This window comes from Typopeltis vanoorti, chromosome 5 (assembly GCF_054136105.1).
Source record: "Typopeltis vanoorti isolate ZY-2024b chromosome 5, IOZ_Tvanoo_1.0, whole genome shotgun sequence".
Classification (NCBI taxonomy): Eukaryota; Metazoa; Arthropoda; class Arachnida; order Uropygi; family Thelyphonidae; genus Typopeltis; species Typopeltis vanoorti.
Window position 1 is genome coordinate 114,909,852 of NC_143553.1, and position 27,479 is coordinate 114,937,330.

A 27,479-nucleotide genomic window follows, 5' to 3' on the forward strand; every position below is an offset into this window, starting at 1 on the left:
TTAGTCACATGCCTGCCTAATGACACACTTGCCTTCAGTGTATATAGAAAACCGCCCCCCCCCCCCCACACACACACAGGCAGATACATTCACAAAATCTCACACCACCACCCCTCTCAACAATATGGCATTATTAAAACTCTTACCAAGAGAGCCCACAATCTTTGTTCCAGTGGAACCGCCCTCACTACTGAGCTTAACTACATACACAACACTTTCCTCTCCAATGGCTACAGCGATCACAGTATCAAAAATATAATTAGTTCCTCTCCCATTCCCAGTCCTTCTCGTCAACAAGAATTTAAAAATGCCATCACCATACCCTACATCCGTGGCACATCCGAAAAAATAGCCAAGATTCTAAAAAAGTACAACCTACACACACACAGGATATAAACCCCACCGCAAACTTGCTACCCTTATCCGTTCTACAAAAGATCAGCTCCCTCCTCTCTCTCTGCCTGGAGTTTACAAAGTACCCTGTTCCTGTAAGCTGGACAGACAGGCAGATCAGCATCCATCCGCCTAGAGGAACACAAGTCTTACATCTGTAAACACAACTATGGCCATTCAGGCTTGGCTGACCATGTCTTGGACACCACCCACAGAGTATCATGGAAGAAAACCACCATGCTCCATCACAGCAAATTCAAGAAAGAGAGACTATTCTTAGAAGCAGCAGCAGCTTTTAGAAATCAACCAAATCTTAATAAATACGGTTGCATTAAGCTTCCGAAAATTTGGGAAACACTCATCACCAGAGATCCTACTTTATATTCCAGGCCACCTACAACCGCCCTTAGAGGGCGCTCCACCTAGATAGGACTTTAGTGTCACCCACGTGGTTGGGCTTAGTGTTGTATGATATTTGTGTTATGTTACATTAGTTATTTTTGTAATCCCCGTAGATGTCCTAGTAACTAGGACGAAATATAGGAAGTGTTAAATTCTTTTTATTCTTTTCTGAGTGTTGTAAAAAATCCATTAAACCTCCAACATTGTCTTCACAGCACTTAAGCCTCTATACACGAATAGTAATGTTTGTAATGATTCACCTGAGAGTTTCCATTTAAGTGATTGTCAAATCCACAGCATTGCTGCAGATACTACCACATACACACAGTGTAAGTGCCCTTACAATAGCACATGCTCATCATTTCTAGATTATCTCTCCTCAGCACTATTTACTTCAGAGTATTTCTTGCAGATACAAGGAACTCCACCGTTTATTTTACTTGTCACATACCCCAGGTTTCCAGGCTTGCACTCACCGAGATTGCTGTGTCACGGTGAATTAATCATCCTCTTTCATCACAAGAAATTATTGCTTGATTACCACGGATTAATGGCATGATTTCATTGCTGCTTTCTCCCATGTAGTTAATTTTACATAATCTTGTGCATACATGCACATACATACTGCCAGCAATGTGAAGTCTTTTTAAGATTCATATTCCACATGCACAGAAAGTTTCTGATTTACATGCTGAGCAGTCATTTTCAATGTTTTTGTAAAGTAACGTTTACATTTTTAGATTCTACATTTTCATATTGTCATTCTTAAAAGTCTTCAATTTCTTTTCCCATTCTCCTAAAAAGAATGCTTTTCTCTTAGGTTAAAAATCATGTGGAGGTGGTAGGCAAGTGATGCCATCTCATAGTGTTTTAATAATAGAGAAACTGCATAGAGATTTGTCATAATATTTGTCATAATAAAAGATAAGTGATAATTACAGGCATTCACTTGTATATTTCATTAAATATTAACCTCTACATGTTTCACTATTTAAAGATAGAAGCTTCTAGCTTCTTGAGAAAGTTGAAAACTAGAGAAATATGTAGTTAGAAAAGCTCTGGAAATTCCTAAATACAGTTAATTTTTTAAAAGAACAATTCATGTGTGATATTACAGATTAACCTTGTGAATCATTCTATGTTAGATGTAAGCAGTTCATTATTCCAAATATCTTTAATGGGAAGTATGATTTTGAGAAGTCTCTCATGTGACTGTATGATATATAGTTATATACACTATCTATCAATAATTGTCCAGACACTCCCGTTATTTGAAGTTATGGAACATTCCAGGTTTGTTAATAACATAAAAACCAGTGTACAGATAATAGGAAGCAGTATTTCATTGTAGCAGTTGAATACAGGTTACATTGTTATATCTCCATTTGTTGATTCACATCACATCTCTAGCTGTTGATTTTAGTGGCATGTCCATGCATGCCATTGATGCTCAACTGAAGCGTCCAAAATCAACACCTGGCGATGTGATCAACAAACTGAAATGTTTTGGCATTACTAGTGCAGGAAAACACCCGGGGCAGCTGCCAAAAATGACTGACAGGGACAGGAAGGTGTTAAAATGGGTGGCATTCAAAAACTGGCTACAATCGGCACAGACCATCCGTGATGAGTTCCAGAGCACCAGTAACACCATGGTGAGCACTGATACTGTATGAAAAGAACTCCATTTACTGTATCCACAGAAGAGCAATGGTACACAAGCCGAACATCACAACAACAAACAAGGCAGCTCGTCTGGCCTGGTACAAAGAGTGTGTGAAATGGACAATTGATCATTGGAAAACGGTACTCTGGAGCGATGAATCAAGGTTCACCTGCTTCCAGTCTGATGGCAGGGTGTGGAGGCAGCCCTGTGAACACTTGTTATCAGTGTGTTGTACCCACAGTAAAGTTTGGTGGTGGTGAAAGAGTAATGGTTACCTTGATATTCTGGATAATCAGGTACTTCCTACACTGTGGAGTTTTTATGGAACTGATCTGTGCTACTATCAAGACGCCAATGCCAAGAGCCATCTCTTATGAAATGGTATGAAGAGATGGGTGTTAAATGACTGCCCTCGCCTGTGTATAATCCTGACCTCAACCCCATCGAACACCTGTGGGATGAATTGGAGTGGTGATTGAGATTCAGAGAAGCACATCCTTGACCTGTCTCTGAACTCAGTGCTGCTTTGATGGAGGAATGGAGACAAATTCCACCTGTCTGCTGCACCTTGGTGGAAAGCCTTCCTCAAAAAGTGCAAGAGGTGATCAAAGCCAAAGGTGGACATACCCGATATTAGGGTTCACATGTGTTGGTATCAGTTGTAGATTGCTAAAGTGTCCAGACAATTATTGGTAGATGGTGTATATCACATTTGTCTGAAAATGGAGGCTTTTCTGCATGAGTAAAATATCTTGTATCTACTGATTTTGGAACGGAATATTGCCTTTTTGGGGACTAAAAGAAATTTTGAAGGAAGACCTGAACTGGTTTGGAAGTTGTTTGGATACTGACATTTTATAAAATGATATATATCTGGAAGTCCCTATCTTCTGATGTGTAAGGTAATAGAACTTTCATATCTGATATCTGACGTCAGTGATCATCTAAAAGCTGTGTGTAACAGGTTTAGGTGGGAGATGAATTTCATCACCCAGTGTGAGACGACTGCTTGTTTATTGAAGGCCTGAAGTGGCTTGAATAAGTTCCTTGTTTGGTTTCTAGAATAGGGTTGACTGTAAAATAAATAAATGAAATAATAATAATAATAATCAACAAAAATGTATACAGGTAGTCATCGACTTACGACCATGTTAGGTTCCGACCGACCGGTCGTAAAGCGATCTGGACCTAAGTCAGATCAGTAAATCAGACACTGTGTACAATACAATTGGTTTACTAATTATAAAAATAAAAAATATTATGAAAAATGATATCAAATACTGTATAAAACCTAAAAAATATTTTATCTTAAAGAACTAAACAAAACATATATAGAAAATAGATAAGAAATATTTTACTGACCACTCGTGCTTGGCTGCGGGTCATCAATGTCGCCACTTGATGTAGTGGGAGTTGTTTTTCTCATAAACATGTTGATTTTTGTCTGAATTGTTTGTTTCCTTTTTTGCTCGTAAATTTCATGGTATGGCCAAAAAGCATCTTGTACCATTCATTCAATCCCTGCAAATCATTCGATGTTTGGGTCCATTTCCTCAAAATGTGTAAGAAGTTTATTTAGTAGAGAAAAACCTTCAGATAACCCTCTAGTTGTGAATTTTCTTTCTTGTTCTTCCTCATCTTCACTTTTTTGCTTTCTTGACAGGTCTAGGAGTAGACAAAGGCACTTTCCTCTTGGTTGGTATGTTTAGGGATTTAAAAAAATGCTAATTGTAACACAAATTAAAACTGAACCAAAAATAGTGAACGTAATATGTATGCAAACAGAGATCAAGATGCATGATTTGCGCCAAACACACGTTACTGGGCAGTGGGCTGACGCTACATGCACAACCGTTCCCATTAGGCTACGGGGACCACATAGATAGGGCGTGTGAGTGTAGTAGAAAAATCTGTTATGGTGCGAGATGCAGTTGTAAGTCGATCAGTCGTAAAGCGCATAGGGCGTAAGTCGACGACTACCTGTAATTGATAAAAATGAAATAAAATATCTTTAGCCTGCCTATGGTACAAACGTACTATAGCTTGCAAATAACTGAGATTTTTTTTTTCTAGGTGGAGAAAAATACAAACAAAAAAAAAAAAAACAGCTGCATAAGTCTAATATGCCATTTGATTCATATGCTTAATCTGTAATATCATACCAACTGCATTAAGGAGTTACCAGTTTCTTATATATTTCACTAGCTTTAACTTCTGGAAGAAGTTTTAAATAGCTAAATATGTAGAGGCTAGTATTTAATAAAATATATGAATGAATTCTAGTAATTATCATGTTTGTTATTTAGTCTTTCTTCATATGTTTCTCTTTAAGTATTGGGTAAAAAATGTTTGATAAATCAAAATTAAATTTTAGCATGTATTGCTGCATCAACAGATAGTTAGGTAGAGATGATTTAGTATGTGTGAAGCTCTCCAAGTCATATCATTCTTAATATGAGTTTTTTATAGTATGAAGAAAAAAATTAACCTCTTGAACAAGTTTTTTTTAATGAATTTTACATAGAATTAACATATGTAATTAAAAATGCCTGTATTTTGGTTGTATGTATTTTGCTAAATATAGTTGCTGGAATTTTATTAGCTAAAGCACAATAATTTGTAGAATATTTGTTATGATCTTTTTTATGTTTTTTAAATTTTTTGTTTTTTTTAATGCATAACACTAAAAAAAAGAATGATAGCTAAATAGTCTTGGCCTATTAAATCTTTAATTAAATATCTAATAAAATGTGAGCATTCAGATGTTTACATTTTGTTTTGATCTTTCATTAGTATAATTAATGCATGATTAAAGAGCCATATATACCAGAAAATGAACTACAGAATTACATTTAAAAAAATTAATGCACTTATGAAAATATTTCTGAATTAAAATATACTATTGATGTAAGCTCATATACTGTATCTCTAACAAACTACTGCCATAATTTTGCAGGTGTCTTATTGTTAACTAAATGAAATCTACTTACTAATGTTTTATATACTGTAAGTGTGTGTGTGTGTGTGTGTGGTGCGTGCATGCGCGCATATATATATTGTATCATTGTTACTTCCCTCTCTGAATTCATTTTGGATTCTTTATGTACAGACTGCTAATACTTCGGCATCACCTGATAGTACTATGTCTCTGCAGCCTTCTACAGTTAATGTGTCTTCAGAAAGCAGACCAGAAATCCTTAACTCTTTGGATAACAAGCTTTTAAGTTCTATGTCTTCGGAGCTCTCTCAAACTACCTCACTAACTTCACCTAATCAGCAGGTAGTGGTTTTCTTTCTTTCTTTCTTTTTTGTGTTAGTCCATGCTACCTTTTTTAACTTTTAATGGTATTGTGGCATGGAATAGCTTTTAAAAGGGATTGTTAATCTGTCAATCAGCTTTCTTTCAAATAACAATGGGCTGCAAAATACTTAGACCATCTTTTAAAAAGCTAAACAGTAAAGTAAATCAAGAATCTTTATGCACTGTTCTTATTAAGATTTAATATTTATTTTGTCTTACTCTCAAAAAATTTCCTTATAGAGGAAATCTTAGTATTTGACATAATAAGTAATGTTATTTAAATTTTTCATTGGAGTTAAGTGTAGTTTGCTATTTTTCAATTGAAAATTGAAAAATAGAAACTTCTTCCCCCACCCCCTTTCCCACACACACCCATCCAAAAAAAGGTTCAAAATTACAGACCTGAAAATTAAGGAAATTTGTTGATATAAACCACGTGTTTAACCCCCCACACACACACCCCCCAAAAAAAATAAAAAACAGTTCAAAATTACAAAATAATTTTAAAGACTGATCTACTTCTGTCATTTTTCTGACCATCATCACCACCAGGATCACAATAAAGAAAAGAAAGTAAGAAAAGATGTATAAAGAAATGCTGAAACCAGTGCTGTGCTGCACCACTTAAATACACATATAAAAGTTAAATTTTATTGACAAGCACCTTGTTAAGGTTCAGTTTCTCCTCCAGTGTGTGATTAATACAGAACAAGGATTTATATAGTTTAGCAAAAGTAGCTTGTTAAAAGGCACTGTTACACAAAAGGAAAAGAAGTCAATGAAAAAAGGGGAAAGAATGTATGAAAGTAAACTAAGAAGTGCAACAGCATGATTGAATAGAAATAAGAAAGTAGTGGGGGTTTCTTGTCATGATCTGAAGAGTAGTGGAATAAAATCATATCTTTTGTTCACTCATACCTTCAGATCTTTGATACACTTCAGCACTTATTTTTATACTCCATGCCCGCCTTTTCTTTTTCCTAATAGAAGAAATCATCGATATACTTGATTATTTCACATAATTTTTCTCTTATGTAACATTTGTTTATACTACAGGTATCCCTTGCTTAATACGGTTTTGCTTAATGCGGCAAAATTAATTGCGGCAATCCCTTGATATACGTGGCAAGAGTTTTGATTAACGCGCCTTTAACCCTGCAGAGCTCGCAGCTGATCTCACAGATACATGCAAAATGTTTAATATAAATATTCTTACACAATTCAGTGTATAGCTTGGAGGGCATGAGTAGCTGTGCATTCATATCTTAAGCGTGATATTCCGCACTGTCAGTTTGGTTTAACACATGTTATGTAAAGGTTTGTGATATTTGACAGTAAATTGTATCTGAGAGATACCCTGACCTATGATGTCAGTATAGTATGGTTTAATTTTTTTTATTTTATTGTATTTTATTTATTCTTTGTTCAATAATTTCTAGACTGTAACTGAAAATAAATAAACCATCATGTATTACTGAAATAGAGAGCCAAAAGCTTATTTATCATACATGTCCTCTAGGAGATGTGCTTTACATTATGGAAAGTGATCTGGAGCTTACTCCACCTTTCCTACTAGTTGCTCATAAGGTTGCTTATGCTTGCATTCGCCGAAACTTTTAGTTTCTATATTCGGCTATGAAATAATGCTGGATTCAATATCCACTTAATTTGTGCCATCATGTATTATATTTGCAGTGTTTTTCTTTGTTTTATTGCTTGTTTGCCGAGTTTTGGAGAGTCATTTTGCTTGTTATTGTAGAATTTATGCCGATAAGAAAAAACTAAAACTGTTCAAACGACTCTTGATAACTTCTTTTGATAAAAAAAATTGCGGTAAATAATGTAGATAGAAGTATTTATTAAAACATTTACTTTGCATTCATTTTTTATATTTCCTAAAAGAGTACCATATAAAACGAATCACAGTCATACCCCAACTTACGCGAATCCGGAGTTATGCAGTTTCTTATATGTACGTATTCCCGTCCCGTTTCACACCTCACCACTAGTCGTATCTTTCAGGCGCCGGCCGCATTCGCCAGTGTCGCACATGCTGTGAACAAGCACTGACGGGTTTTGCGCGGTCTCCATTCATACACGATTTTTATAGTCTACAAACCTTGCGATTGTTTAATGTTATGTTCTTGATACAAATTTTATCACATAAAAAATAATAATGTTGTCTAAAAGAAGCAAATCCGATTCTTCTACAGCTAGCAAGAAAAGAAAAATATTGACTTTGGAAACAAAACTCAACATTATTAAGGATTTTGAAGGCGGAATGAAAATTTGTGAGCTAGCAAAGAGGTTCGATCTACAGGAATCCACAGTAAGAACAATCATAAAAGAAAGGTTTACAGATTTTGGAGGACATAGATTCTAACGAGGAACGAATTGTAGCCACAAGGCATGGAATAAAAAAATCATTAGCTTGCTATGAAGAAATTTTGCGTGAAAAGAAAAAGACATTATGCCGTCAGATGAATCTATTAGATTTTATGAAACCATCGACATCGAAATAACTTTCTTTTTTTTATGTACGAAAAACTACAATTATGATTATATTTCTTAAAAAATATAGGTGTTTTTGTAAACCTTTGGTTCCAATTATATGTTTGTATATATAAATTACATACAAAATTATACCCTGAGTTATGCGCATTTGACTTGCACGCTTTTTGTTGGTCCCACCTACCACGTAACTTTGGGGTTTTATTGTATTAATAAAGTAATCGATCATGGACGAATTGTAATTTTTACCATTGATTATTAGATTTGATTAACACGATTTTGCTGTACACGGTAATATCGAGGGATTAATTAGCCGCATTAATTGAGGGATATCTGTATTTGCATTGTGATCCTAATAATGTCAGTCAGAAGTATGATTTATACTCTAAAATAAAAATGTGATCAGTACTAAGAAGTGTGGATAATTGTGAATAGCTGCTTCTACAAAAATTTTCAACAGCAGCTGCAGCAGTCAGTATTATGATGTTCTGAAAGGGAATTGATAACCAATCAGGTTAAGAATACCACATCCGAACTTTGCCATTTCGTTTAATAACTCTCTCCCTTTCCTCCCAGTAAAATGTTAGGGGACTCAGTTCTCTTTTCTTATTTTCCATTCAAAAGCAGATGAAAAAAAAAAAGAAGAAAGAATTGAAGTATATGTATTAAATGGTATTTGTTCTGTAATAATTTTCTCTCAGTAGCCTAAATTTAACCAAGTCAGTATTGAAGAAGTCTTAAAAAATTTATATATATAATGAATTTGTTCTCTAATCTAAGAAAGCACTTGTGGACCTTAGTGTGATAATGCATAATAATATTTGTGATTTAGACAAAAGAACAGTGCAGTTACAATTATTCTTCATTCATTTTATTGTTCAGCCAACTAATGAGTGAAATAATTTTTCATCTAATAATGATGAATGCAAGCCAGAGTATGTTGAATGACAGACTAATGCCTATATCCAATAGACTGAGTGCATAACTGTTAAATGGTTAATTGCTTTTATTGCAATGTAAAACTAATGAATACAACTTGTTTTTACAAGCTACTAAAGTTTTTTCTTTTTCTTACATATATTTTTAATCAAGAATAAATCAGATGTGCTACAAACATAATTGAATATATAGGAGGTAGCAGGGTTTTTTCTCCCGGAAACTCGGGTTTTTTCATCCCGCATACATACAAATCGGCCCTTCAGAACACACGCAATTTACAGACAAAAAAATTACTAGATGTGGTGGTGTTGGAGGTGGGCGGTAGATGGCGTTGATGGAGATGATTCGTAGTAGCGGTTAGGTGTAGAGACAGTTGTAGATGTCCTCCCGCGATGAGTCTTCGGACTCCTTGGAGGTATCAGGAATAATAATAATAATAATAATAATAATAATAGTGTTTTGCTTTAGAGTATTTCTGCTACTGAAGACATTTCTGCACCAGAGGAGAAACTTGTATGCTTTAAAATAACTTGCTAATTACTAATATTTTTATTTACGCACACGCGCGCACACACACACACACACACACACACACACACACACACACACACACACACACACACACACACACACACACCTAATTATCATCAGATTGGGAAATCAATTTGCTGATTACATAGTGCTGTACCAGCGGGCTTTTTTTGTTGCAGGTAAGATCATTGTGTGTGTACGCATGCATGTGCACATGCGTGCGTGTGTGTACACACACGTGTGCATGCATGTGTTTTGGTAGATTAACACCAAAGAAAATGAGCAGAATTAACTGCTGCTGCTGTTCATTTAATAGCTTTATCACTTTCATTCTTCTATCATGGGACCTCTGGGTGTGAATACTTGGAAAAGAAAACATTCAGCTATATACTCATAAGTATTACACACATGGCTAAGTATAGTTATAGTAGTACACTATTCTTAATGCAAGAAAATATTGCCGTTGTTCAAAATTACTGCACACATAATGACATCAAAATGCTTGATATTGCTTATAACTTAACTCATAGCTAAGTAACATTTGAATAGTTTTTAATTGTGGTTTGCATGGCTAGATTTTGAGCATAATCTCTGTGAATTCCAGTATCTTCTTTTTGGTCTCATGATCACGTGTAAAAGCTCTAAGACATTCCACCTAACTTTCAGTCTTGCAAACTGATCAATTCTTTATGGTCTGCAGAAGATAAGCATGTTCTTGGCTAGAGCTGAAGCCCCAGATCTCTTGTGAGTTATGTCTGAATTTTTCTTCATTGTTTTATAATCCAAAAGTACCTGTTCAAATTTCTGAATTTGCTGGACAGTTCTGGCTGCAGTGTGAGCTTGCATGTTGTCATGCAAAAGCATGATCATTGGCAACAGCATTTCTTGTCTTTTGTTATGAATTGCTTGTTTGAGTTTTTTCAGCATTTCACAATATACATCAGCATTAATTGTGGTTCCTTGCTGAAGAAAATCAACAAGCAAGATCCCTTTTTGTGGCCAGTCCTAGAAGACAGTGGGCATCATTTTTTTGACTGACGGTGCCTGTTTTCAATATTTTGCTTTCAGGGATGATGAATGGTCTCACTGCATTGATTGTTGTTTTGACTCGATGTTTATATATGAAATCCTCATTTCATCACAAGTCACAATACTAGAAAAAAGTTCATCTCTTCATTTTTGAAATGCTTCAAAAAGTTTTGAGCTGATTCTGCTCATTGCTGTTTATGTGCATTGGTCAGCATTTTTGAGACTCATCTGGCCCACAATTTCTTATACCTCAGCTTTCTGTCACAATTTTATGATCACATGTGTAAGTTATTCAATTCTAGGAATTCAAAAGAAACTTTCGTAATTGTATAACGATGTTTCTCATGAATTTTCATGTTCACTCTTTCCACCACACTTGACCTGCCACTGCGCTCTTTGTCGTGAACATTGTTGCACCCTTCTACAAACAAACAACACCATTGCCTAACCTTACTGTCACTGATTATACCATCATCATCACCACCCTGATATGTACCCTCGAGGAGTGTATACAGGATAATTATGATAGTACTACACGAAAAAGTTGCATCGTTGCAACTTCTAATCAACAATTTTCCTCCAAGTTAATCTGTTGTATATATCAAAATTCCAATAGGTGCTTTTTACTGTATCAATCCAACTAGATCTTGGTCTTTCTCTGGGTCTTTTTTCCTGCCAACTTGGCAGAGAACACTTGTTTTGCTAATCTTTCCTTTCCATTCTGTTTAAGTGACCATACCATCTGAGATTAGCTCTACTAACACATTTTTGAATGCTAACAATGGCAAGTTCTTTCCTAATATCCTCATTTTAAATTTGATACTGCCATTGATGCCATCTGTTCATTCCACTAATCTTTCTCAGAACTCTCATATTAGAGGCCTCTAGTCTTTGAACTAGTGTTTTATTTCTAACCCAGTTCTCAGATCCATATTCTGTTGTCTATTTCTATATTTAATTTACCATCTTCACTAAAAATTGTCCCTAAATAGCTGAAATGTTGTTCTTGTTCTGTAGGTTCACCATTCAGAATATAGTTGAAGTTTCTTCCTATTTTCATTGTCTTTTGTCTTTTTATTGCTGATTTTCATACTGAATTTATTATAATAGTTATTCAATTTAGTCAAGGAATCTTGCAGAATAGTACTGGACATTATTCAAAAGTATAATGTCATCATTAACTCCATATAGTTAATAAATCAGTGGCACACTCAGGATTTAATCTTGGGGGGGGGGGGGGGGAGTTGAGTAGACTATTTGAGAATACACACTACACATTGCATACAGTCTATGACTGAGCATCTGCAATGATCACCAATACATGATACCTGTGATCTCCTCTGGCCTGGCTCAGGCAAACGAAGTAGCGCTCAGTCCACCTGAGCACTACTTCGTTCACCTTGTGTTCACAGCAGCCATGATCCCCGAGAGCTATAGGGTATTCCCACCTTATGTGACTGCTAATTCATAAGTAATATAGAAATAGAAGACACGACACAACATAAATAAAAAAAATTAATTTTAAGTAGGATAAGATTTTTGGAAAATTTTCTAGTGTTTTTTTCCCCTTTTTCCTTTGGGGGTGGCAGAGCCCCCCTGGGTGTGCCACTGTAATAAATAAAAGCAAAGATAATGTGCACTCTTGTTGCACACCTGATTTTACATCAAACCATATTTCTATTCCTCCTTCAATTCTAACTGCTGACTAACAGCTTAAATAGAGAGTATGCACTGCTTGATATAATGTCCCATTTACACCATATAATTATAGTGTTTGGAAGAGCTTTCCTCTTGGCACCTTGTTTATATGCCTTTTCCAAATTGACAAAAATTGAATACAAATCTCTTGTTATATTCCCAAGATTTCTCAACTATTTATCTTAAAGTGAAAATCTGATCCGAACTACCTCAATTTAGCCTGAATCCAGCTTGCTTCTTCACTAAGCTTCCCTTTTACAATTTTTCTTAGCTGTGTCTCAAGTATACTTGCATTAATCTTACCAGGAACATTCATAGGAAATTACTTCTGTAATTCTCACATTCAGTTTTATTTCCCTTTTTATAGATGGGTACTATGAGTGCGCTGCTCCAATCATCTAAAATTCGACCCCGTTAACCAGGCCTTCTGAATTATGCAGTGCAGCCACTGTAAAACTTTTATACCTCCATATTTAAGCATTTCTGGTCAAATTTCATCTACTCCAGGTTTCAGGTTTTTGATGACTTTTTCTTCAAGTATGGATATGTATGCCTGACTGCATTCCTGTTGGGAGTTTTCTACCATCATGCTGACACTGCTTGTGTTTATGACCCATCTGGCACACAATTTCTTATACCCTAGCTTTTCTCTCACAATTTCACGAATAACTGAAACTTCTGGAATTCAAAAGAAATTTCTGTAATTGTGCTGATTATGTTAGGCCCGTAAACCTTGCATAGTCGTTGTTTTCTGCCACCAAAAACTGTATCACATCACGAACCTCACAACTGATGGGATTTTTTATAACAGCACTCGTAAATTTATTGTAGAAGACAGCAAACTATAACGGAATGAAAGTAAAATGGTCAACAGATAGCTAATGAGTTACTGTATGCTACCACTCATGTGCAACCATATATCTTATTTGGTGGTAAATTTTGAACTGACCTTACTTTCTGGACACACCTCGTACAAATATAAAGAGGTATTAACAAATAGATTTTTGAATTAAAAACTCATTTATTAATTCATTGACATGACGGCATGACAGATGTTGATTGTAGGAACAAGATATCATGAACGTTGGTTATTGTTATTGGATATAACATAGGTTTCATAGTCTAATTCATCAATATGTAGATCTCTTATGTAAGTTGCCCAGAGTTGATTTAATATCAGGCCTTGATGTTTGTTACTCTGGGTCAGACATTGTATCGTCTCGCTAGCCTCCTTGAATTTATGTACATAAGTTTTAAATTCGATGTATGGTATTTTTGTAAGTTGGCAATTAACTTGATAATTTTCGTTAGTGATGCAAAAGGCCAATCCAAATTTATATGCCCATTTTTTTCACACATCTCTGACATGTTCATTTTGACAGATTTCTCCAGAACATGTTACCTATCCAACACAAGAAACACCACAATTACATAGATTTTATAAACTCCTGCTCTCATTATGGATATGGGTTTATTTTGATGATCTTAACATCATGGAGACTTTTTGTAAAGGTCTAAACACTACTTATATGTTATGTTCTTGTAATACTTTGCCATTTTGTCTGTGACATTTTTGATATAAGGTAAAGAAACTGTGCTTTTTATGATCGTCTGGTTGTTATCTTGGAGCCTGTGATTGTTTATTCAAAATGTTATTAATGGTATTGATATTGTAACCAATTTTTTGAAGAATGTCTTTAATGTAAGTTGTTTTCTTGTTTCTTTTATTATCATCTTGTATCATCACTTGGTTAACATAATAACTCTCTCATTCAATGTTTTGATGATACCTTGATTTTTTGCTGGGTGGTGATGGGAGCTAGCATATAGATACCAACCTATATTAAACTTTTTTTTCTGTATACTTCAAAAGTAAGATTGCTGTGAGATTCAACTGAGATAAGAACATCCGAGAAGGATGTTCTTATCATTTTCTAACTCTGGTTTGTTTCTACCTCAATAGCTGTTTGTTTAGACTTTTTCATGTACAGATTAGTTAGGCATAGAGAATTGCTGCACTCATTGTTAAGTCTTTGAACTGTTCAAAATAGCAGTCTTCAACTTAAGGTAGAAGTGGAGGAATTTTTTGAGGCTTTAGAAAAAGCAACTGATACAATGAAAAAGGAAAAGTTGATCCTTGTCGGGGATCTAAATAGCAGAGTAAGAAATGATTGTGAGACATACAAAAATATTTTGGGAAAATTTGGAGAAAAGAGCAAAGCTAATAATAATGGCAAATATCTGTTGAATTTCTGATCAGGACATGGAATGGTTATTACTAACACCATGTTCCAACATAAAAATGTGCACAAATTCACATGAAGAGAAGAGGCTAGGAATAAGAAAAGTCTCATTGACTATGTTATTGTTGATAGTGATGTTTTCTCCCTGGTGCAGGACACCAGAGTGTACAGAGGATTTGAAATTGGAAGTGATCACTATTTAGTCTTGAGCAGGATAAAATTGAATTTCATATTGAAAAGAATAACATGTAAGAAAGTTTTAAAGCGAATAAAAGTTGAGCAGCTCTCAGATGTGAACTGTAGACTAAAATACAGAAAGATTATTGAAAAGAAAATGAAAGAGTTTGAGAACAGGAATCAAACCTTGGAGATTCAGTGGCAAACTCTGAAGAAAACATTGATTGATTCTTCCAGAGAGGCATGTGGTGAGGTTGTCTGCAAGGATAAAAAAATCAGAACTCCCTGGTGGACACAGGGAGTGAAGGAAAAAAAAGAGGCAGTGAAGGAAAAAAAAGAAAGTATATCAAAAGTTCCTGTCAAATAAGTCAGCTTGTGCTCTTAGAGAATACAGAGACAAATGTAAGAATGCTAAACACTGTGTAAAACTAGCTAAACAAAAGTCATGGGAGAACTTTGGCAAGAATATAGAAAATAAATATCAAGAAGGTGGCAAAATATTCTGGAGGTTGTTTAAGAAGCTTAAGAATGGAGGCAAGAGTGCTGTAAAAGGAGTTAGAGATGATAAAGGTCACATGAAAATAGGAGAAAAAGATATCATTGGAGTATGGAGTAATTACTTTGAAAAACTGCTAAATGAAACAAGCAGTGATGACAGTACAGTGGTAAAAAACACTGACCAGGCACGCAGTCAGGAATACATATCCATACTTGAAGTAGAAAAAGCCATCAAAGGCTTGAAATGTGGAAAGGCAGCAGGAGTAGATGATATTCGACCAGAAATGCTGAAGTATGGTGGTATAAGAGTCTTACAGTAGCTGCACAGCATAGTTCAGAATGCCTGGACACAGAGACGAATTCCCGATGATTGGAGTAGAGCTCTAATAGTACCCATATATAAAAAGGGAAATAAAACTGAATGTGAGAATTACAGAGGTATTTCCCTACTAAGTGTTCCTGGCAAGATCTATGCAAGTATATTTGAGAAATGGTTGAGAAGAATTGTGGAAGAAAAGCTTGGTGAAGAACAAGCTGGATTCAGGTCAAATAGAAGCTGTCAGGATCAGATCTTCACTTTACGACAAATAGTGGAGAAAGCATGGGAATATAACAAAGATCTGTATTTAAGTTTTGTTGATTTGGAAAAGGCATATGACAAGGTGCCAATAGAGAAGCTATTCAATACGCTGCAGTTATATGGTGTCAATGGGGCATTATATCAAGCAATACTTAGTCTTTATTTGAGTTGTAAGTCAGCAGTTAGAATTGAAAGAAGTACAGGAAGATGGTTTAATGTTAAATCTGGTGTGAGACAAGGATGTACATTATCCCCTCTGTTATTCATTATTTATGTGGATCACATTATGAAGGAAAGTGGTATTAAACTTGATATCAAAATTGGAGATGTTAATGTCAGCTCTTTGCTTTATGCGGATGATGTTATACTTCTAAATAAATCCGCTACAAGTCTGCAAGATTCTCTGACTAAATTGAATAGCTGTTGTAATAGATATGGTATGAAGGTCAGCAATAAAAAGACAAAGACAATGAAAATAGGCAGAATCATTGAAAATGTCAATTGTGTTGTGAATGGAGAACCTGTGGAACAAGTAAAATCGTGCCTAAGTAGCATTTCAGCTACTTAGGAACGATTTTTACTGAAGATGGTAAATTAAATATAGAATAGACAACAGAATCAGCAAAGCTTGTATGGTGGGAAGTCAATTGAATAAATTCATATGGAATAAGAGAGAAATTAGTCGGAACACTAAATTAGCTGTATACAAGACAGTGTTCAAACCAATTTTAACTTATAGGATCTGAGAGCTGGGTCAGAAGTAAAACACTTGACCAAAAACTAGAGACTGCAGATATGAGAGTCCTGAGAAAGATTATAGGCATGACAGATGGCATCAATGGCAATATCATATTAAAAACGAGGATATTAGGAAAGAACTTGACATTGTCAGCATCCAGGAATGCATTAGTAGAGCTAATCTCAGGTGGTATGGTCACTTAAACAGAATGGGTGAGTAAAGATTAGCAAAACAAGCGTTCTCTGTCAGGTTGGCAGCATAACAACCCAGAGGAAACCAAGATATAGGTGGATTGATACGGTACAAAGTGCCTCAGACAATAGCAATATAAGATCTGATAATGTTGGAGTCTTGACAAGTAACAGACTGATTTAGAGGAAAATTGTAGGTAGGAAGTTAGTAATGATGTAGTTTTTTTCATGTAGTATACTATCATATCCTGTACTCCCCTTGAGGGTACATGGCAGGAATTTGATGATGATGATGAACTTTGAAAAAATGTTCTGAAGGCAGTGTTTGAAAAGCTGAACAGTATTCTTAATGATGTCTTCTAAAATTGAGATTATTTCTTTTGGAACATTAGTGAATAAGCTTTTTTATGTCCAAAGTAGCCAAGATGTCTGTGGAATTAAGTCAAATTTTTTTATATTTTGTTCATGAAATCTTTATAGTTTTATATATATATATATATATATATTTATTTATTTATTATAACTTCTGTTCACTCGGCTTGTAGACATTTTAAAAAATAATTATACTGACTAGGAACACCGAGAAAGGTATGATAAAAATTTTAATGAAACATGACTAGTTTCGTCGGAATGCAGACTTCTTCAGGTGTAGAAAAAAACTGGAAAAAATAAGTTAAAAAAAAACATGAACTTCTCATATAAACAAATTGGGAATAGCAACAGTTCAAATTTGAACTGGTGTCCGCATGGCAGGTCTAGCGTGAGGCATAAGTGAGTGGCCACTGACTCGAGAGTGCCAGAACTGAATCGCTGCACTGTGAGAGTCAGGTTAGCTGTAGCTTAAATTATTGTTCATGTGTGATGGGTCCAGAACTGTTTCTTTTGATTCTAAGATGCGTCTCTCTCTCTCTATTTCGTCATCGCATTTATGGATAGTGGTCATAAGATTCCAGTCTATCTGGTGTTGGCACTCTTCTAGATTGGAGTTAGGGGAGAAAAGAACATGACTGGAGAGGATGCTTGCACGGGTTCTCTTGTAAGAGATGTCACGTTGATGTTCTTCAAGACGTAGTGAGACAGATTTATCGGTTTGTCCATAATAAGGTTTACCGCAGCTGCAGATGATTTTGTAAACTCCTGGAAACTGAAGTTGGTTGTGTTTTTGTTTGGGTTGACTCAGGAAAGATTGTTGAACGCATTGACTCACCCACTTACTGCCTGTCCAAATACCTTGCCTCTTCCTTAAAACATCTCATTGGTAATTTCCCCTCATATATCAAAAACTCTCAAGATTTCACATCTAAGATAAATTTGAAACTCAAGGATTCTAACAGAATGGTTAGTTTTGATATTGTCTCTCTCTTTATAAATGTGCCCACAGAAGAAGTCAATCTACTGAAAAACAAAAATTTTTTCCCTATTAATGCATTGCATAAACTCCGGCTATTTCTCATTTGAAGAAAAAAAAATATAAACAAACTAGCGACCTAGCTATGGGCAGCCCATTATCTCCAGTGTTAGCCAATATATATCTATAAGACTTTGAAGAAAGAGCTATTTCAAGCACAACATTAAAACCCAAACTGTAGCTACGATATATGGATGATATCTTCCTCATCTGGGAATATGGTCTAGAGGAGTTACAAACCTTCCTAGATCATTTGAATAATCGCCACCAGAACATCAAATTTGCATCAGAACTCAAGATGGACGGCATACTTGCCTTTTTGGATTTAAAGACCACTAGGTTGCCTGATTGTCTCAAATTTTTGATTTTTTGTAAAACTACTCACACAGACAGATACTTCCATGCCTCCTCTCATCATTTCCCTCCCAGAAACTTGGTATTATTTCCATTCTGGCCCATCGGATGAGATCTCTTATTTCAGAAGAAGAAGATCTTCAAATAAAACTTAACCACCTCAAAAGCACATTCTTGAACAACGGCTATTCATCTTGAAGCATAACTAAACGTCTATGTCCACGTCTTCAACCTCAGCAAGGAGATAACTCCAACCCTATTACACACATTCAATTGCTGTTTGTAAACTCTCTATCACAAAACTGGCAAAAATTATGAAGAAATTTAACATTAAAACTTACTTCACCACCCTACCAAAACTTCGTTCTTTCCTGAGTCAACCCAAACAAAAACACAACCAACTTCAGTTTCCAGGAGTTTACAAAATCATCTGCAGCTTTAGTATACCTTATTATGGATAAACCAATAAATCTGTCTCACTACGTCTTGAAGAACATCAATGTGACATCTCTTACAAGAGAACCCGTGCAAGCGCCCTCTCCAGTCATGTTCTTTTCTCCCCTAACTCCAATCTAGAAGAGTACCAACACCAGGTAGACTGGAATCTTACGACCACTATCCATAAATGCAGTGACGAACTAAACTAGAGAGACATATCTTAGAATCACAAGAAATAGTTCTGGACCTATCACACATGAACAATAATTTAAGCTACAGCTAACCTGACTCTCACAGCGCAGCAATTCAGTTCTGGCGCTCTCGAGTCAGTGGCCACTCACTTATGCCTCATGCTAGACCTACCACGCAGACACCAGTTCAAATTTGACTGTTGCTATTCCCAATTTGTTTATATGAGAAGTCCATGTTTTTTTTAACTTGTTATTTTTTCCAGTTTTTTGTAATTATTTACACGCCTGAAGAAGTCAGCGTTCCGACGAAACTAGCCGTGCTTTATTAAAGTTTTTATCATACCTTTCTCGGTGTTCCTAGTCGGCATGATTATTTTTTTAAAATATATACAGGTATCCCTTGCTTAACGCGGAATTTGATTAACATGCTGAAATTAATTGCGGCAATCCCTTGATATACGCGGAAAGAGTTTTGATTAACATGCTTTTAACCCTGCGGAGCTCGCAGCTGATCTGACAGATACATGCAAAATGTTTAATATAAATATTCTTACACAATTCAGTATATAGCTTGGAGGTAATGAGTAGCCGTGAATTCATATGTTACGAGTGATATTCCGCACTGTCAGTTTGGTTTAACACGTTATGTAAAGGTTTGTGATATTTGACAGTAAATTGTATCTGAGATATACCCCAACCTCCGATGTCAGTATAGTGCGGTTTAGTTTTTTATTTTATTTTATTTAATTTATTCTTTGTTGAATAATTTCTAGATTGTAACTGAAAATAAATAAACATCATGTATTACTAAAATAGAAAGCCAAAGACTTATTTATCATACATGTCCTCTAGGAGATGTGCTTTACATTATGGAAAATACCAAGGAAAGTGATCTCCACCTTTCCTGCAAGTTGCCCATAAGGTTGCTTATGCTTGCATTCATTGAAACTTTTAGTTTCTATGTATTTGGCACGAAACTCTTGTAGTTTCTATATTTGGCTATGAAATAATTTTGGATTCAATATCCACTTAATTTGTACCATCATGTATTATATTTGCAGTGTTTTTTCTGTATGTTTTATTGCTTGTTTGGCCAGGTTTAGAGAGTCATTTTGCTTGTTATTGTAGAATTTATGCTGATACGAAAAAAACTAAAACTGTTTAAACGACTCTTAATAACTTCTTTTGATAAAAAAAATTGCAGTAAATAATGTAGGTACAAGTAAATGTACCTACATTAAATGCAAAGTAAATGTTTATTTATTAAACATTTACTTTGCATTCATTTTTTATTTTTCCTAAAAGAGTGCCATATAAAACGAATTATTAATACAGTAATTGATCCTGGATGAATTGTAATTTTTACCATTGATTATATGACTTGATTAACATCGAGCGATTAATTAACTGCATTAATCGAGGGATACCTGTGTGTGTGTATGTGTGTGTGTGTGTGTGTGTGAAAGATTAAGTTTTTTCTACATGTGGTGCTTACAGAGGTAATATGTTGTAGAGTAATTTCATCCACTATAGGTCTAAGGCATTCAACATGAACTTGCTTAAAATAAAATTTTACTTTTTTAAATTTAATAAAAATCATTTAATTTTACAAGGATAATATATTAAAAGAAAGAATACAACATGAAAATGAAAAAAAAAAAAAACATTGTTCTTATTTCCATAAAAAACAAAGATATTACTCACCTTTGATATTTAAATTTGTAAATATAGAAAATAATTATGGATTTAATAATCAAAATGGAGGTGCTTAAGGGTCAAAGCTGTATAACTGAGAGGAGACCTCCACATAGCCTTTAACGGAATGCAGAGAACCGACCAGGGTGTTGGGTATCAACTTGGATACTGAACGAACGAGGATGGGCTGGCAGTTTGGGATTTAGCTGACCAAATTGTATTCTTATTGGTTAAACCAAAATAAAAAATTATGGTACAACATGACAGAATTTCATGCTGGCTGGGGCGTCGCCCGGTTAAACAAGGTTCCCCCTTGTTTTCGCCTGGGAACCAGGGCGAACAGCGAAAAGTCAGCTACTGGAACAAATCTGAAAACAAACCCCAACTCAACATCACCAGAGTTAAAGATCGGTACTATCAACGTAAGAAACCTGAATGGCAAAGAAATGGAGCTAGCTGAGGAATTAGATAAGTACCAGATCGACATAATAGGGGTGACTGAAACAAAAAAGACCAAAATTGCTGAGATCTTTCTGAGCAATAAATACAAAATGTTATCTTCAGGCAATGACAATCAAGGAAAAGAAGGAGTAGCCATAGTATTAAACACAAAATACAAGGCTAATCTTCTTGAATGGCAGTCAGTCTCAAGTAGAGTAATGTGGGCAAATATGAGAATGGGGAACAGGACAATGAGACTTATTTGTGCCTATGGTACCACAGAAGGTTCTACTAAGGTAGACGTGGAGGAGTTTTTTGAGGCTTTAGAAAAAGCAACAGACACAATGAAAAATGAAAAGTTGGTCCTTGTTGGGGATCTAAATAGCAGAGTAGGAAATGATTGTGAGACATACAAAAATATTTTGGGAAAATTTGGAGAAAAGAGCAAAGCTAATAATAATGGCAAATATCTGTTGGATTTCTGCTCAGGACATGGACTGGTTATTACTAACACCATGTTCCAACATAAAAATGTGCACAAATTCACCTGGAGAGAAGAGGCTAGGAATAAGAAAAGTCTCATTGACTATGTTATTGTTGATAGTGATGTTTTCTCCCTGGTGCAGGACACCAGAGTGTACAGAGGATTTGAAATTGGAAGTGATCACTATTTAGTCTTGAGCAGGATAAAATTGAATTTCATATTGAAAAGAATAACATGTAAGAAAGTTTTAAAGCGAATAAAAGTTGAGCAACTCTCAGATGTGAACTGCAGACTAAAATACACAAAGATTATTGAAGAAAAAATGAAAGAGTTTGAGAACAGGAACCAAACCTTGGAGATTCAGTGGCAAGCTTTGAAGAAAACCCTAAATGATTCAGCCAGAGATGCATGTGGTGAGGTTGTCTGTAAGGATAAAAAAATCAGAACTCCCTGGTGGACACAAGAAGTTAAAGAGGCAGTGAAGAAAAAGAAGAAAGTATATCAAAAGTTCCTGTCAAATAAGTCAGCTTGTGCTCTTAGAGAATATAGAGACAAATGCAAGAATGCTAAACACTGTGTAAAACTAGCTAAACAAAAGTCATGGGAGGACTTTGGCAAGAATATAGAAAATAAATATCGAGAAGGTGGCAGTGATGACAGTACAGTGGTAAAAAACACTGACCAGGCATGCAGTCAGGAATACATATCCATACTTGAAGTAGAAAAAGCCATCAAAGGCTTGAAATGTGGAAAGGCAGCAGGAGTAGATGATATTCGACCAGAAATGCTGAATTATCTTGTTGAGAGGCTTATACGCTGGTTAAACATGATAACTAATATTTAAGGGATTGACAGCGTATACTAGAAATATAGATTAAATAAACTTTAATTTATACTTTCCGATATTTCGGCGAACGTCACGTTGCCATCTTCTTTGGAACTTACTACTAAGACACGTGCACACAAGTACTAATAACAGCAAATGAGACTAAAGCTAGCGTTTTCCTAAAGTCCTGATGGTGCCCCCTGGCTGGCTATATTGGTAGTTCTTGGCCTTTGGGCTGAAGTTCTTCTGATAAACGTTTCCCAAATTTGGGGCAGCCCTAACCACTGAACTAAATCACATCCGTGACACTTTCTCAGCCAACGGCTACCCCCTCCAAAAAATCCAAAAAATACTTAACCCAGTTATCCACAACCCACCACCCCCTCCCCTTCACAATAAAGATTACTCTAAATCCATCACCATTCCCTACATCCGAGGCACCTCGGAAAAAATCAATAAAATCCTAAAAAAACATGACTTGACCATTTGTTACAGACCACATAGAAAACTGGCATCCCTTATCCGCTCCACCAAAGACCAACCACTCCCCCTAGACCTGCCTGGTGTATACCAGGTCCCTTGCAGCTGTAAACTGTCCTACTTTGGCCAAACAGGCAGGACAGCAAATATCAGAATCTCAGAACACAAGGATTACATCCGATTTCACCAGTACAGCCACTCTGGGCTTGCAGACCACGCTCGGGATACTCGCCACAGAATAAGATGGAAGAAAGCCACAGTAATACACCGCAGCAAGTTCAAGTATGAAAGACTATTCATGGAATCAGCCTCGGCCCTTAGGAACATGCCAAACCTCAACAAATTTGGATGCATGAGACTGCCAATATTTGGGAAATGTTTATCAGAAGAACTTCATCCCAAAGGCCAAGAACTACCAATATAGCCCGCCAGGGGGCACCATCAGGACTTTAGGAAAACGCTAGCTTCTTTGCTTTAGTCTCATTTGCTGTTATTAATACTTGTGTGCACGTGTCTTAGTAGTAAGTTCCCAAGAAGATGGCAACGTGACGTTCACCGAAATATCGGAAAGTATAAATTAAAGTTTATTTAATCTATATTTCTAGTATACGCTGTCAATTCCTTAAATATTAGTTATCATTATCAGAAATGCTGAAGTATGGTGGTATAAGAGTCTTACAGTGGCTGCACTGCATAGCTCAGAAAGCCTGGACAGAGGGGATGAATTCCCGATGATTGGAGTAGAGCTCTCATAGTACCCATATATAAAAAGGGAAATAAAACTGCATGTGAGAATTACAGAGGTATTTCCCTACTGAGTGTTCCTGGCAAGATCTATGCAAGTATACTTGAGAAACTGTTGAGAAGAGTTGTGGAAGAACAAGCTGGATTCAGGCCAAATAGGGGCTGTCAGGATCAGATCTTCACGTTACGACAAATAGTCGAGAAAGCAGGGAATATAACAAAGATCTGTATTTAAGTTTTGTCGATTTGGAAAAGGCATATGACAAGGTGCCAATAGAGAAGCTATTCAATACGCTGCAGTTATATGGTGTCAATGGGGCATTATATCAAGCAATACTTAGTCTTTATTTGAGTTGTAAGTCAGCAGTTAGAATTGAAGGAAGTACAGGAAGATGGTTTAATGTTAAATCTGGTGTTGAGACAAGGATGTACATTATCCATTCTGTTATTCATTATCTATATTGATCACATTGTGAAGGAAAGTGGTATTAAACATGATATCAAAATTGGAGATGTTAATGTCAGCTCTTTGCTTTATGCAGACGATGTTATACTTCTAAATAAATCTGCTACAAGTCTGCAAGATTCTCTGACTAAATTGAATAGTTGTTGTAATAGATATGGTATGAAGGTCAGCAATAAAAAGACAAAGACAATGAAAATAGGCAGAATCATTGAAAATGTCAACTGTGTTGTGAATGGAGAACCTGTGGAACAAGTAAAACATTTCAGCTATTTAGGCACGATTTTTACTGAAGATGGTAAATTAAATATAGAAATAGATAACAGAATCAGCAAAGCTGGTATGGTGGGAAGTCAATTGAATAAATTCATATGGAATAAGAGAGAAATTAGTCGGAACACTAAATTAGCTGTATACAAGGCAGTGTTCAAACCAATTTTAACTTATGGATCTGAGAGCTGGGTCAGAAGTAAAACACTTGACCAAAGACTAGAGACCACAGATATGAGACTCCTGAGAAAGATTATAGGCGTGAACAGATGGCATCAATGACAATATCATATTAAAAACAAGGATATTAGGAAAGAACTTGACATTGTCAGCATCCAGGAATGTGTTAGCAGAGCTAATCTCAGGTGGTATGGTCACTTAAACAGAATGGGTGAGGAAAGATTAGCAAAACAGGTGTTCTCTTCCAGGTCGGCAGCAAAACGACCCAGAGGAAGACCAAGATATAGGTGGATTGATATGGTACAAAGTGCCTCAGACGATAGAAATATAAGATCTGATAATGTTGGAGTCTTGACAAGTAACAGACTGATTTAGAGGAAAATTGTAGATAGGAAGTTAGTAATGATGTAGTTTTTTTCATGTAGTATACTATCATATCCTGTACACCCCTTGAGGGTACATGGCAGGAATTTGATGATGATGATAATCAAAATGAAAATATGATGAATTGTAACTTAGGAATAGCATTTTTTGAAAGAAGTCTGCTTCTGGTTTCTTCATCAATATTTCCTGCTTCTGAAAAAACTCTTTTTCTGTATACACTGGTAGCTGGTACCATAAGAAATTTTTTGCTATTTCACTCAAAATGGTCAACGTGATTTCCCATTCTTGCCGCCACACTTATGGATCACCAGTTCTTTTTAATAATGGTTTATTAAAATATATAATCTCATCATTAATGATTTTCTGCAATTCATTCAACGTTCAATCTGATGGCAATACAGCAGTAGAAGGAGAGGTGATATTGTCAAAACACTGCCATAATTTACTCCTATTTTTTTTTTTATCATGAGTTTCTGACAATCTCACCCTTTTGATAGAGGAATGTTATCGACTTCATCACTTCATGTTTCCAAATTAGATTTTTCATTAATTCTACCAAATGCTTTTAACATGAGCAAAAATGCTAGTTTAAATCTTGGATTTAATATTGTAGAAATAAATATAATATTTTATCTTCAAATAAAGTATGAAATCTTTTTGTTAATTTCTTCACAGAGAAATTTTTTCATTGTTCCTACTCCAAAAAAAGTGTTATCTTTGTCTTTATATAAATACATTTTTAGTCATAATAGTGGGAACTTCTGAAGTTGAAGCAAAACTTGAACTCATGGGTTTGGTAATTTCTTCGAAAAGCTCCAATAAATTTAGCACTCATTCCCTTAAAGACTGCTTGTTTGAGCATAATATATTTAAATGATTGTGAGTTGCATAGATATTTAACTATTTTCTGTCTTGTATTCGTTGTAGTATATATAAAATAGAGTTCTACTTAATGGGCACATCTTGAACTAATTTTATATGGCTAATATTTAATTAGGTTTGAATATCTTAATTTCAAGCATTGTGCAGATGAATGGTTAAAATGGTCTCTTATTTTTCTGCACTATTCAAGATGAAGTCGGCTGAGTGGTTGGCTTATCCACTCTCCAGCCAAAAGGCTGTGGGTCCGAATCCTGCCATGGGCAGGGTTGTTTGATTGTCTGTGAAAATGTAGCAGTGGTGAAGGTAGGTGGTAGATGGCATTGGTGTAGATGATGATGATGGTAGTAGTGGTTGGTGGAGACAGAGTTGTAGAGTAGGTGCTCTCCCTCAATGAGTCTTTAGACTCCCTGGAGGTGTCATGTAATAATAATAATAATAATAATAATTTACCTTCTTGGGATAACTCTAACCTCAAATCTTTCTTGGCACAAATATATCATAAATATTGCCTCCTCTGCACCCAAGGTTTTCCCTTTCATTCGAGGCATTACTTTTAACTCCAAACAGTTCCTGACCCTCTACAAATCACAAATACACCTGACCATTGAATACTGCTCTCACATCTGAAGTAGTGTTCCCAAAGAACTCACTAAAAATACTGTATTTTTATATTCTATATGCAAAAGGACATTTAGATTGATTGCTGATTGACCAATCTCTTGCTAATATTACTAATATACTTCAGTCACTTTCACACAGGCATTCAATTTCCACTGCCTGTATCTTACTATTACTATTATTACGGGCAACTCCAGGGAGTCATTGGACTCATCGAGGGAGGCCCCAAATCATATTCATCACAACTATTTGACATTCATACAGTATCTATCATACCTCGCCTTAAACTCATTCACTGTCACAGCATCCACTACAGACTCAGGAAGCGCATTCCACTCATTCACTACTCTAAAAGTAAAGAACCCAGCTCTAACACCTTTACTAACCACACTTTTGCCCAGTTTCCATGGATGTCCCCTAGTCCTCCCACAACCAGCCCTGTTCTCAAAAATATCTTCTGAATTAATTTTATAGAAACCCTTCAGTAATTTGAATGTCTCAATCATATCTCCCCTCCTCCGCCTATCAACCAATTTTTGCAACCCACAAATCCTCAACCTGTTCTCATACGGTTCATTCCACAGACCTGCTATCATCTTGGTCACTCGCCTCTGGATCCTCTCCACCTCCTCCCCATCAAGAATAAACCTAGGTGACCAAATCTGAGCACAGTAGTATAGATGGGGTCTTATCAAGGCTCGATACAGAGGAACAATAACCTGC

The 27,479-nt window shown here is 35.7% G+C and overlaps 1 protein-coding gene across 1 annotated transcript in view; it reads left to right on the top strand.

Moving 5' to 3' along the window:
• Positions 1–27,479, top strand: part of LOC150106740 (rho guanine nucleotide exchange factor 11-like) — an 837,747-nt gene that overhangs the window by 212,259 nt on the left and 598,009 nt on the right. Inside the window, exon 12 of the mRNA XM_090393466.1 lies at positions 5,571–5,744. Coding sequence (XP_090249592.1) covers positions 5,571–5,744 — 174 coding nt within the window. The remainder of the gene's footprint in view (positions 1–5,570; positions 5,745–27,479) is intronic.